Raw genomic sequence first — 11,316 nt, 5'->3', positions numbered from 1 at the left:
GCTGAGCACGCCGAATGCTGCGCCCTTTCAGGCTCGACGTCCATTTAAGTACACCTGACTTGTGTGCGTCGGGCAAAGCTGATCACCGTCCCTGGACCTAGGTCTCGATAATAAAATGGGGTTAAATGAGCTGACCTCACAGAAAAAAAAAAAAAAAAAAAGGTTAAGTGACCTGACCCCACGGGGCTCAGCACACGATGTTTCAGAAGTTGGCTGCGACTGAACTTTGCTGTTTACGGACCAGTTCAAGGAAACTGTTCCCAGAGACGCTTTTCCCGAATCCACGGTGGAGATTGTCATTTCCCTGGAACTAATTTATCTCCCATTTTAACCCTTTTAATCTTTATTTCTTTTTATTTCTACTTTTCCCTTTCTGCTTCACTGGTCTCTAGAGTAGGTGCTGTGAGTAGAAGTTAAACTGAATATTTAATTTCCCATTCTCGTTTTCTATGCACTGCTTACCCAGCAGTGATTCTCAGTCCTGGCTGCACAAATGGAATCATTTGGGAGCATCTTAAAAATACTGATGCTTGGGCCCCACCCCAAACCAATTAATCAGGTTCTCTTGCGGTGAACCTAGGCGTTGGTATGTTTTTGCAAAGCACCCCAGATGTGCTGCGATTGAGGACTGATGCCCAAGAGGCCCTTGTCTTTTCAGGCCAAAGTGGTTGACCTCTGTGAAGTCTTTCTGGCTGTGGAAAAATTTTCCTCCTTGAGTAGGCAAAGGACAATCAAAATCTTAATTATTAGAAGACTGCTTTAGCTCATCAAAGTTCCAACCAGAGGGGGGAATGAAATCAGTTCTAGAGACAGTGCTGAGATGGCATCATTCTTGGGGCCTGGCTGCTGACTGTGTACTGTTCTGTATTGAGGTCAGTGGTCTCTTGATTCTCATTCCCAGTCTTACCATTACTCCTTTTTTTCTCCCCCCCCCCCCCCCCCCCCCATAATGGGTAGCAGAGTGTAGAGTGGGTATGAGAGGGGAAAATCACTGGAAGCTTGTGTTAAAATAATCCTTGTGCGACTTGATTCACTGTGACTGAAGGTGAACTGATTAACATTTTGGACCTCAAGTTTATCTTTAAAATGAGAAAAATAATGTTATACATCTGGCAGGACTGTTGTAAAGATAGGAAACAGTATCTTGGAAATAGGAAAAATACTTTGTGAACTATAAACTGTTACAAAACCGTAAGGCATTTTATTAAAAAAATACTGGGGGGATACCTGAGTGGCTCAGTCAGTTGAACATTGGACTCTTGATTTTGGCTCAGGTCATGATCTCGGGGTCCTGGGATCAAGCCCTGAATTGGGCTCTGCTCAGGGGGAGTCTGCTTGGAATCCTCTCCCTCTCTCTTTGCCCCTCCCCCTCACTCTCTCTCTCTAATAAATGAATAAATCTTAAAAAAAAGGAAACACTGGATATGGGTGGTAACAAGGGAATTGTATAAAAAAAGAGAAGGGAACCACCAGGTATTAAGCACCTAATAAATGTGAATCCATTTACAAATGTTTGTTCTTTGAATCCTCACAATCTTGAAGTGGTAATTGCAATTAAGTATATAGATTCATCAGGTAATTACCACGAAGTTATTGTCCAAGAGTGAAATTATAAAAATTATAAGGTGACTGCTGAATCTGAGCATCTGCAGATGTGGCAAATAACAAAAGTTTTGAGAAAATTTAAAGGACACTGGACTCCAGTCAGGCTGTAAAGTGATCCAGGTTTGGAGGCATGAGATAACATGGTATAGCTGAAAGAACACGGTCTGTGTATTTGATGTGCCTGAATTCAGCATAATTTACTGCGCTTTTACTGTGCTACGTGCTGGGAATACGATGGTGAGCAAGACAGACCTTTACAGAACTTGCAGAGGAGGCAATTAAGGAGCATACAAGAATTATAATGTAGAGATAAAGGTTACAAATAGGGGAAACACAGAATACTATGGAAGCACACAGGATGGTTCCTAATCCAATCGAGGGGCCTAAGGGAAGTCTTCCTGAAGGAAATATTCCAAATAGAGGGCCCAGACCGTGTGGTTGGAATACAGAATGAGGTTGTGCATATAGTAATGAGGTTGGAGAACGGGCAGAAGCCAAATGGCTTACAAGCCATATTAAAGAGTGTGGGCTAAAACCCAAAGGTATTGGATTTTAATGCAAGGGAAACAGATGAAGAGCTTTAAGCAGGAAAGTAGAAAGGATGGTGGTGACATGACCTATTGCATTCTAGAAAAAATCACTCTGGCTGCAGTATTGTAGAATAGATTGGAAAATGGAAAGATTAAAAGTATGAAGTTCAGGGGGCACCTGGGTGGCTCAGTCGTTAAGCGTCTACCTTCCGCTCAGGTCATGATCCCAGGGTCCTGGGATCGAGCCCCACATCGGGCTCCCAGCTCTGCGGGGAGCCTGCTTCTCCCTCTCCCACTCCCCCTGCTTGTTTTCCCTCTCTCGCTGTGTCTCTGTCAAGTAAATAAATAAAATCTTAAAAAAAAAAGAAGTTCAGATATGTAGTTGCTAATCTATGATGATGATCGTCCAAGATAATGGTAACCTGTACTCAGGTAGTGGCAATGGAGATGATAAATGTGGTTGGATTTGAGACAAGACACCATAATGTAAGGGGCGGCGAAGGAGATTAAGATGTAGCCAGAGAGGTAGGAAAAAACCAGGAATATGGTGTCATGTGAACCAAAATAAGAGTATTTCAAGAAAGAGTGCCAACAATGTTAAATACTTCTTCCAGGTCAAGGAAGATAAAGACTGAAAATATTTATGAGATTTATAATCAAGGAGGTCTTTGGTAAAAGCAACCTCAGTGGCCTGGAAGCGGAGGCAGGACAGAAGTATTGGTATGCAAATAGGCAAAATTTGTTGTGGAAGCAGAAACTACCTAACCCTAGGAGTTAGGTGTGAGTCTGAGAATGGAGGATTTGTGGAGGAAGAGTCTTAAGCGAAGTATCAAGGACAAGCAGGAGTGAGCCCGATGAAGAGGCAGAGAATGCTGCATGTAGCATGCGCTGAAGGTACTTTGGGGATACTAAATGTAACCATGAGACTTTGGGTAGTTCCTTCACCCATTTCCTCATCTACGGAATAGGAACAATATTATTGATAGTATTTATTTCATAGGATTGTTGAAGGCTAAAATAATTTATGTTGAATACTGGGTACACATTAGGGGCTCAATCAATGATAGCTTACCCTCCCACCCCTCATTAAAGCATCGCAATGAAACAACACTTCAGATTTTAAAAAATGAATTTAATCTCTCTCTAGAAACAGTGCACTGATTTTACAAATGTTCACGTTTGGTTTTTCGTTCACCAAGATGATGTCAGTATAGCTAGTGAGATGCAGCACGCCACCCTCTGCTTCTGGAACAAAAACCAGACTGCAAAGGGCACTGAGTACAGAAGCTAATGAAACTCGGAATGACAAGACAAAAAGAGCAGAAACCGTTAGTGTGACCCAACATCCTAACATGCCTGTTACATCAAATATGGTCATTTGAGGGTGTTGGGGGGAAGACAAACAAGGAAAATTCATTTGGGTACAATGTGATGGAGTCTGCAAACCAGTACTTCACCCCCAAATGAACAACAGCTGTAGAGTACAAAATGCTACTTTAAAACACGTGGTTCGTACAGGTATGTTTTCTCTTGTAGTTTTTGTAAAAAAGTATCAAAACCTTCATGTTTTTAAATATATATATACATATACAGGTGGCTTTTTAAAAATTACTTTTTATAGCACAAAGTGTTTGCAAATGCAGAGGGTTTCTGCTGATTCTTGACTATGCACATGGTGCATAGCCTGAATGAACAGAGCTTCCTGATTTCTTATATTAACTGAAAATTTGAAGCTGTAATTCCTCCACCTCTAAGTTCTCTGTATCCTGAAAATCCCCAATACCTTAAAGATACAGTGTGAGAAGACTCCGATACTCCTATCTTCATGCATTGATGGGAAAGGAAGTTATTTACTCTGAATGTTTTCATTCCTAACTCATTAATATTCTGTGAAATAGTATGGCTGGAGTTAGGGAGAGGAATGAGGCTCACATTCCTGTGCTCTCTCCCAACTCCCACCAGCACCTGACTAGACAGTGCTTGGGGTTCCCTCTGCAGACTACCCATCTCCAAAATTTCGTTTTCTCGGTGTTGAGAAAATCTCAGAGGCTCTTGACAACGTGGAGTGCTTCTGTGAAAATCCCATTACCCTTATATTCAAAAAAAGGGTCAACTCAAACATATGAAACGCAGTCACTATTTCCCTTTGGCCACTGGAAAGCTGGAGGCTAAAGACTGTCATGTCTGCAAAGTGCTGGCGATGCATCCTGATGAACTCTCCATGATGCCCTTGGTGCCTCGTACACAATAAATGACTAAGAAATGTTTGCATAATTGAATCAGAAATTAAACATAAGTATTCTATAAAGTGCTTACATTGAACCTGTCTTTCCATTCAGCCTCATTTCTTGCTAAGTCCCCCTTGAGCCTTTTGCTCATTACAATGAATTACATGCAGTTCCTTCCAGTCCCCATGCTGTTTCATGTCTCCGTGTCCTCCTCTGCCTGGGGCAGCCCGGACACCCCGACTTAGTTTTCAAGACTTAGTATAAGGTCACTTCCACAATGCCTTTCTTGACCCCATTCATTATCTCCTTATGTAGAAATGACCTCTCTCTCCTTTGTGCCTTAAGAGTACTCTGAAAAGAATCTATTCCTTTTTTGTTTCCACAGGTCCTCCTCTACTGTTAGTGAACTCCGTAAGGACAGAAAACACTTGAGTGACCCGTCCATCTGCAGTGCCCGGCACTTAGTTGGTACCTGGCAAATGGTTTCAGTGAATGGATATACTGCAATCACAGAGAAAATTGGAAGGATCATAGTACTTATTGCCATAAATTTAATTCCGATCTCATCTTGAGGTTAAAGGTTACCTCAACCTATTTTATAAATAATCAGGCTATCAAGAGTAAATAAATAAAATTTTAGTTTTCTGTTTCTGGGAGGCTATTTCTACCAGCGTCTTCATAATTCCACTGGAAAGATAGGCCAGTAGATAGCAGGTTTGGTACAATGTTCAGGCAGCCCAAAGTAGTCTCCTAGAGAAGGAAAGGAAAGAAAAGGTCTGGGACCAGTTTCTTTTAAACAGAGAAAAAAAATGTCTGATAAATCTTCTACCCTCCTGGCCTCATGTCTAGGTTTCCTTCTGGCTCTACAGTCCGATGACTCTATGATCTGTTATTGGCTGTAGGTATATGACAGCACAGGGGCAAAAGGCAACAGAAATGCAATTATACCTCAAAATGAGGTTCAGAAGCCTCCAAGACTAGAGAGGGAGGATGGACCTGGCCTCCTCAGATTTCATCTTATTGACTACCATCGGACACGTGAGGACTCTGCAGTTGGTCTTCCGTAGCTTGCTTCCGTAGCCGCCTCTTCCAAACTGCAGCTGTAGCATATTCAGGAAACATGGATGTCTCTGAGAAAGTTGTGTCTCATCATCCTTTTGAGATCTCAGGCTGAACCATCCTGACTCCATTTTTTTTGTTTTGTTTTTTTTCTGGGAAGGCCAGGATCTGACTGACAGTTTAGAAACTACACATTAGTCACCGTTCTCATTTCCCCAGGGAATTCTATTTCTTTGGAGACGGGTCATAGAAAAAGTTGCTTGTTTCGTGTAAATCTCAATGTTTTTGTCATTTTTCTCCAGTCAAAAATAATTTTACTTTCCATTCTTGAAAGAATAGTAGTAAGTGATTAAGCTCCATAGGAGTTGGCCACCTGTTCTTAAAATCCTATTTGGTATTGGTCTTTAGGTCAATTGCCTCTCAATGAATGTTTTAGGACTACAACACATGCATATCGTGAGGAAATTGCTTGTTTATGCAGAGCATAGGGCCAAGGCTCCAGAACACAGTTGTTTTTCTCGGAAGTGAGGAGATCATGAGTGACGTGAAGAAAGGTTCTAGGAGCAGGGTTATAGAACTCCCGAATGCCTGCCTGAAAATGCGAAGGGTATCAAGCTGGTGAGATATCCAAGCTTCACTGAGTTGGGGGCTGCTGAGGGGAGGGGTGTCAGAATTTGTTCAATTTGTTCACATGTCTTGTCCCTGGCTGTCTGGTGGGAGTGAAGTGGCAGAACAGCAGAGTTAAGAAAAGATCAGATCTTGGAAGAGAGAGCTGGTGGGGACAGAATTCCTTCTGGGATGGTAGGAGTATGTTTTCAATGGCAGACCCCACAAAGAGAAAAGAGCACTTCTCCCACCTCTCCCGACGCCCAGGAAAAACAAAGAAAAGTGTCCATAATGAAAAAAAAATCTATACATATACCCAGAGTTTTTCCTTTTATTTACAAAGTAGTAAACCAAATCCCTGTGTGAACATATATATCCAATATACGATAATGTTGTATATGCCATTTCCCCCTTGTAGGACTTCAAGTTTGGCCACTTTCTCTGACTTCAGCCAAAAGCTACTTTCATCTAAATGAACACATGATGGTAGCAAGCCTATGTTGTTTCCCCCACTTACAGGAAATGGCAGAGAGGAAGGGAAAGGGAAAGGGAGAAATAGAGATATAACAGAACCTATTCCACTGTCCTTATCCTCACCCCCTGCCTATCTCAGAGGTTCAGTGCCTGAGCCAGTCTCTACAGGAAACTTGGGCTGTTCTAGAAATGTATCCACTTAGCTCTCCACGAGTAAGGATGGCACCCTAGGAGTGCTTCAGAGGAAACATAATGAATTCAACCCAAGCATCCTGAAGGAAAAGGAAGTTACTTGAAATGCCGAACTTTAAAACAAGGAGCCGAGGTTCGGGCGTGTTCTCGCCTGAGCTCACAAGAACTTCTGGCACCGTGTGAAATCTGGCACTGGCCCCAGCCACAGAAGAGAAAGCCCGAGCGGGAGTCCCAGCAGCCATAGGGGAACTGAAAGGCTATGCCTGATGGACTAGGATCCCAGGAGTTGCCAGAGGTGGAAAAGATCTGCCTCTTCCACTACGTGTTTACACAAACCACGGCACCCATTTTTTTGAGCCAAATTTCCAAAGGCTTCTCTGAAAACTACAGATAACCCTCCGTGGACTGTTTCCCCATGTTTTTCTCTGTATGGATTCGAACAGCCCCAGGTGCGCCTCTTCTCTACAGATCTGTCTCTCTCACACACATACACATAGAAACGTAAACGCACACAGAGTCTGCATGGTGGGCCAATCATACCAAAAATAAATACTCTTGTGTCTCTAAATTATTTATAGGACTAATCTTATTTTTTGAAATATGTTAATAAATAATCTAAGTGGGGGAGGGAGTTGAAGTGTTTTCTCCTTTTTTTCACTTATGTTGATGGATAGCCACAAAGCATAATCATTTTATATACTAAAAAAAAAAAAAAAAAAATCAAACCCAAAACTGCAAAATCTAAAAAAGCTCCCCCCAAACCAAATACTCTCTGTAAATATAGTTTTAAAATGATGAGTAAGCTACTGTACCATCAGCCCCATTTGGTTATGTACATCATGTTAGTCACTCAGCAGTAGCCATTCCATGAAATCCTCATGGGTAGTGCAACCAGTTAAAAAGTGTATAAAACATTATACATATAAAAACTCTCACATCCTTTGGATGTTTGCAGTTCATCATAACTTTGTGGTTACCTTTCCGCAACATAAATTAAAAAGAAATCTCTCACACACACACACACACACACACACACACACACACACACCCATACACAGAAACCCCTTCATCCAGGCATACACCATCCAGAGAGTGTAGTGCATGGGACTGAATTCCATGAGGCACGAAGGGAGTGGTCCCATCCTCAGGGCAGTCCATCATCTTCAAGGCTTAATGCCACTCGCTGGGGAGAGAGAGCAAAGAAATCACCATTAGACCCACAGGAGCGATTTACTGAGTCCCCACCAGGCAGCAGACATTCTATGACTTTATAGGCATTAGCTCCCATAATCTTCATACTAGCCCAAGAGACAGGTTTGTCATATTTATTTTACAGATGAGGAAACGGAGACTCAATGAGCTTTAACATTTGTCCTGGATCACATAGCAAGTGGGTGAACTAAAATTTGAACCCAGACCTGTGTGAATCCAGAGCTGTTGCTCTCTCCATCATTCTCTTCTGCCTCATTGTCAAGGAGTGCTGGGGAGATCTCAAATTTCTCAGTCCTTCCTTAGAGGATTTTAGGTTTTTTCAACATTAGTGGGTTAGCTCTGGCAAATGTTTAATACCAGGCCATTAGCTACTTGTCTCTAGCTTGTGAGTCACAATTAGGCAGGCGATCCGCTGCAACCCTCTTAACTGATTATACAGAATCAGAAGGCAATACAGGTCAATTAAATTCAATTCCTCTTTCCCTCAACCCTACTTTTTAGTCATTAGATGCTAGACTTCCCCTGTCACAAATGGCTGACCGTTAGTGGGCTGAGCCCATTAACCCCTGAGCTGGTCTATTCCATTGGCAGAGTGGACAGTGGACTTAACCTCTTTCCTCTACTGACAAGAAATCTCTTTCTCTAAATATTCCGATGTTCCCCGGTTCTCTTAGACTCAAGAGAGTTCTATACAGACAACCCTTGAAATCTGCAGACAGTGTCTGAGTTCCCTTCCTTTCCTTCTGAGTGTTTTCTCCTCCAGGCTACACATCTAGCTTTCCCCAACTGGGTCTGTTGTAATCCTGTTTCCCACTTTTCCATTTCCTGGGTACACTCCTTTGGGCAGACCCCAGTGTTTCAATATCTTCCTCCTAGCTAAGTGAATTTGGGCTAACCACTTTACCTCTCTGAGCCTTGGTTTTACCATCTGTCAAATGGGAGTAAGAACAGGACCTACCACATAGAGTTGTTGAGGAACCAAACAAGAGCATCTCTATAGAGTGCTTAACACACGTGGGGTCCAGAGTATTCTAGATCAACCTGGCCAGCATAATAAAATAGAACCAGACTAGCATTTCCCATCTGTGGACAGGCTACAGACAATAAAAAGTGACCCCACTACCTTTCAAATCATCTTTGGGTTATTTGTGGTTTTGCGTGAATGCCATGGCCTTGCTTTACCAGCATAGACACATAGAGACAATGAGACTCTCTTCTTCTAGTCCGGTTACCCTCCCTCTCTCTCCAGGACAGATCTCTAGACCAAAGGCAGTGATGGTAGAGCTCCCTGAGAAAAGGACAGCGGGGAGAACAGGTTGTTGAGGATACTGATTCTCAGAGCTCCCAGGCTATTTACCCCATGATGTAAGTGGAAAGAGCATGGACTTTTGTGTACATACAGCCTGGAGTTTTTGTCCTGGTTCTGCCACTTCTTAGTGGTGACCCTAGGCAAGTTACTCAAATTCTCTAGTCTCAGTTTCCTCATCTGCAAAATGGGGCTAATCATATCAACTTTATAAAGTTGCTGTGAAGACTACACAAGGAAATGTACATCAAACACCGAGCGGTGTCTGACACACAGGAGGTTCCCACTAAATGTCCATTTCCTCCCTTTCCTACTCTATTTCTCTGCAGCCGGCAGGAGCTTATTCCTCGGGCCTTAGATGCCTCAGGAATGGCTCCTCCAGAGGCGTTATTTGCTCCTTGGGACACAGTGCCACTTGACGCGTGTAGAGTGCTTTGTAACTCACAAAAGCTCTCGCACGCGTGCTGTCTCACCTGAACGCTATGAATTTAGGCAGCAGATAGAATGGGGGTTATCATTCTTACTTTACAAATAGAAGTGAGCAGAGAGAAGTGACTAAGGCCACAAGGCTACGGAGCAGTGAAACTGGGAGCCACCTCCTCAGGCTAAGCTCAACGCTTCTTCCACTGCCCCCCACCCCCAATCTGTAAAACTTGGTCAAGCACCTATTTGTGTGATTGGCCGAGGTTAAGTCTCAAGGCCATCTGCCAGCCCTCCTCACTTGCTCAACTTCATTTCCCATGCCTCCCCTTCATGAATAATGTGCTTCCACGGCAAGGCAGTCTGCTCTGCCCCATACGCGATCGTTTCTTCCTCGGGCCACTTCCTCGGTCTACAGTGAACTCCTCTTTCCTCTTTGCCCCAACACCCAGCTTACAATTTGCAGCCTTCCAGGACCAGAATGCCTTCTAGGATGGGCCGCACCTGCCTAGGCTCACGCCCTCACTCACCAGCCCCTCAGACTCGGAGTGGCGCTGCCCTACCTTGCACTTGACGACAGGCAGCTCGGAAAGAGGGTTCTTCGGGAGTTGGTGCGGCTGTGACCTTGGTTCCCCCGGCAAGACAAAAAGCTCCTTGAGGGCAGGGGCTGGGTCTTCCAGTTCTCTGGTCTCCCCAAGACAGGGCTCTGCCCACAGTGGGTGATCAAAGCTGCTGATTGCCTGACAGGGGGATGGACTGGATGACCTAGGAGGTCACACTCAGCCCCCTGACTCTGCTATACAACCACGACATCCGCTCCACACACTTGGCGGTCCTCGCTCCCCCAACAAGCCAGGCCCTATTGTATCCCTCAGCCTTTGCACCTGCTTCTTTCTGGAATGCCATTTTCCTCCTTCTCTTGCTGAAAAACTGCTATTAACCTCTCAAGGATACAGTTCATCTATCACAGCCTCTGGGAGACATTCCCTGCCTGGTTTCCCAAACAGAATTAACAGCTCCCTTGTTGATGGTCCCTCAGCGTTTGCTCAGCAAATATGTACTGGCTCCCAGTACGCTATGCTGTGCTGGGCCCCAGGGAAACAGATGAATTCAATGATCCTGGCCTCAAGGAGTTCACGGTCTAGTGGGGAGACCAATGAGCAAAAAGACAAGTTGACTACAGTGTGACAGGTGCTGGGACGGAGAGAGGCTGTGGAAGAACAGAGAAACCAGGGAAAGCTTCCTGGAAGAGAGACTCCTGAGCTCCACCAATGCACTCGCACACAGCTGTCCGACAGTAAGTGACTCTCACCACCCCCAGCTCCTCGGAAGTGGGTACATTGCTTCCTTCCTTGCGCACAGTGCATATCCGGGACAGCGCTGGGCTTGCAGCCAGCACATAGTTTGTGTGAAATGAACACATCTCAATCGCATGGCCACAGTTACCCTTCTAGGCCAAAGGTTCTGAAAACGTACTCAGCAGAAAGAAAGACGTTTGGTTTCTTTACCCTAGGAACAGCCTCTAGCTACGAGGTGGTCCTGATACATTTCCACCCCAACCACCTGCCCCAGCATTTCTGTGTCCCCAGGGCCTAGAATGGTGTCTGGCGCATGGTAGGTTCTTGATAAATGTTGGAAGGAAGGAAGGAAGGAAGGAAGGAAGGAAGGAAGGAAGGAAGGAAGG

The 11,316-nt window shown here is 44.2% G+C and overlaps 1 protein-coding gene across 3 annotated transcripts in view; it reads right to left on the bottom strand.

The window, feature by feature from the left end:
- Positions 1-6,344: 6,344 nt before the first annotated feature.
- LRP8 (LDL receptor related protein 8) overlaps positions 6,345-11,316 on the bottom strand; it is a 75,930-nt gene continuing 70,958 nt past the window's right edge. For 2 of the 3 annotated variants that reach the window (XM_035018517.1, XM_035018518.1), the window contains 2 exons: positions 10,196-10,372; positions 6,345-7,877 (listed from right to left, as the gene is read on the bottom strand). In XM_035018517.1, coding sequence (XP_034874408.1) covers positions 7,839-7,877; positions 10,196-10,372 — 216 coding nt within the window. In that variant the 3' untranslated portion in view covers positions 6,345-7,838. The remainder of the gene's footprint in view (positions 7,878-10,195; positions 10,373-11,316) is intronic. The other variant, XM_035018516.1, reaches the window with a different exon arrangement.

This window comes from Mirounga leonina, unplaced genomic scaffold (genome assembly GCF_011800145.1).
Source record: "Mirounga leonina isolate KUSES-001 unplaced genomic scaffold, KU_Mleo_1.0 Mir_173, whole genome shotgun sequence".
In the NCBI taxonomy this organism is placed as follows: Eukaryota; Metazoa; Chordata; class Mammalia; order Carnivora; family Phocidae; genus Mirounga; species Mirounga leonina.
Note: the sequence above shows the minus strand (reverse complement) of the source record. Positions and strands in the feature narration are given on the sequence as shown.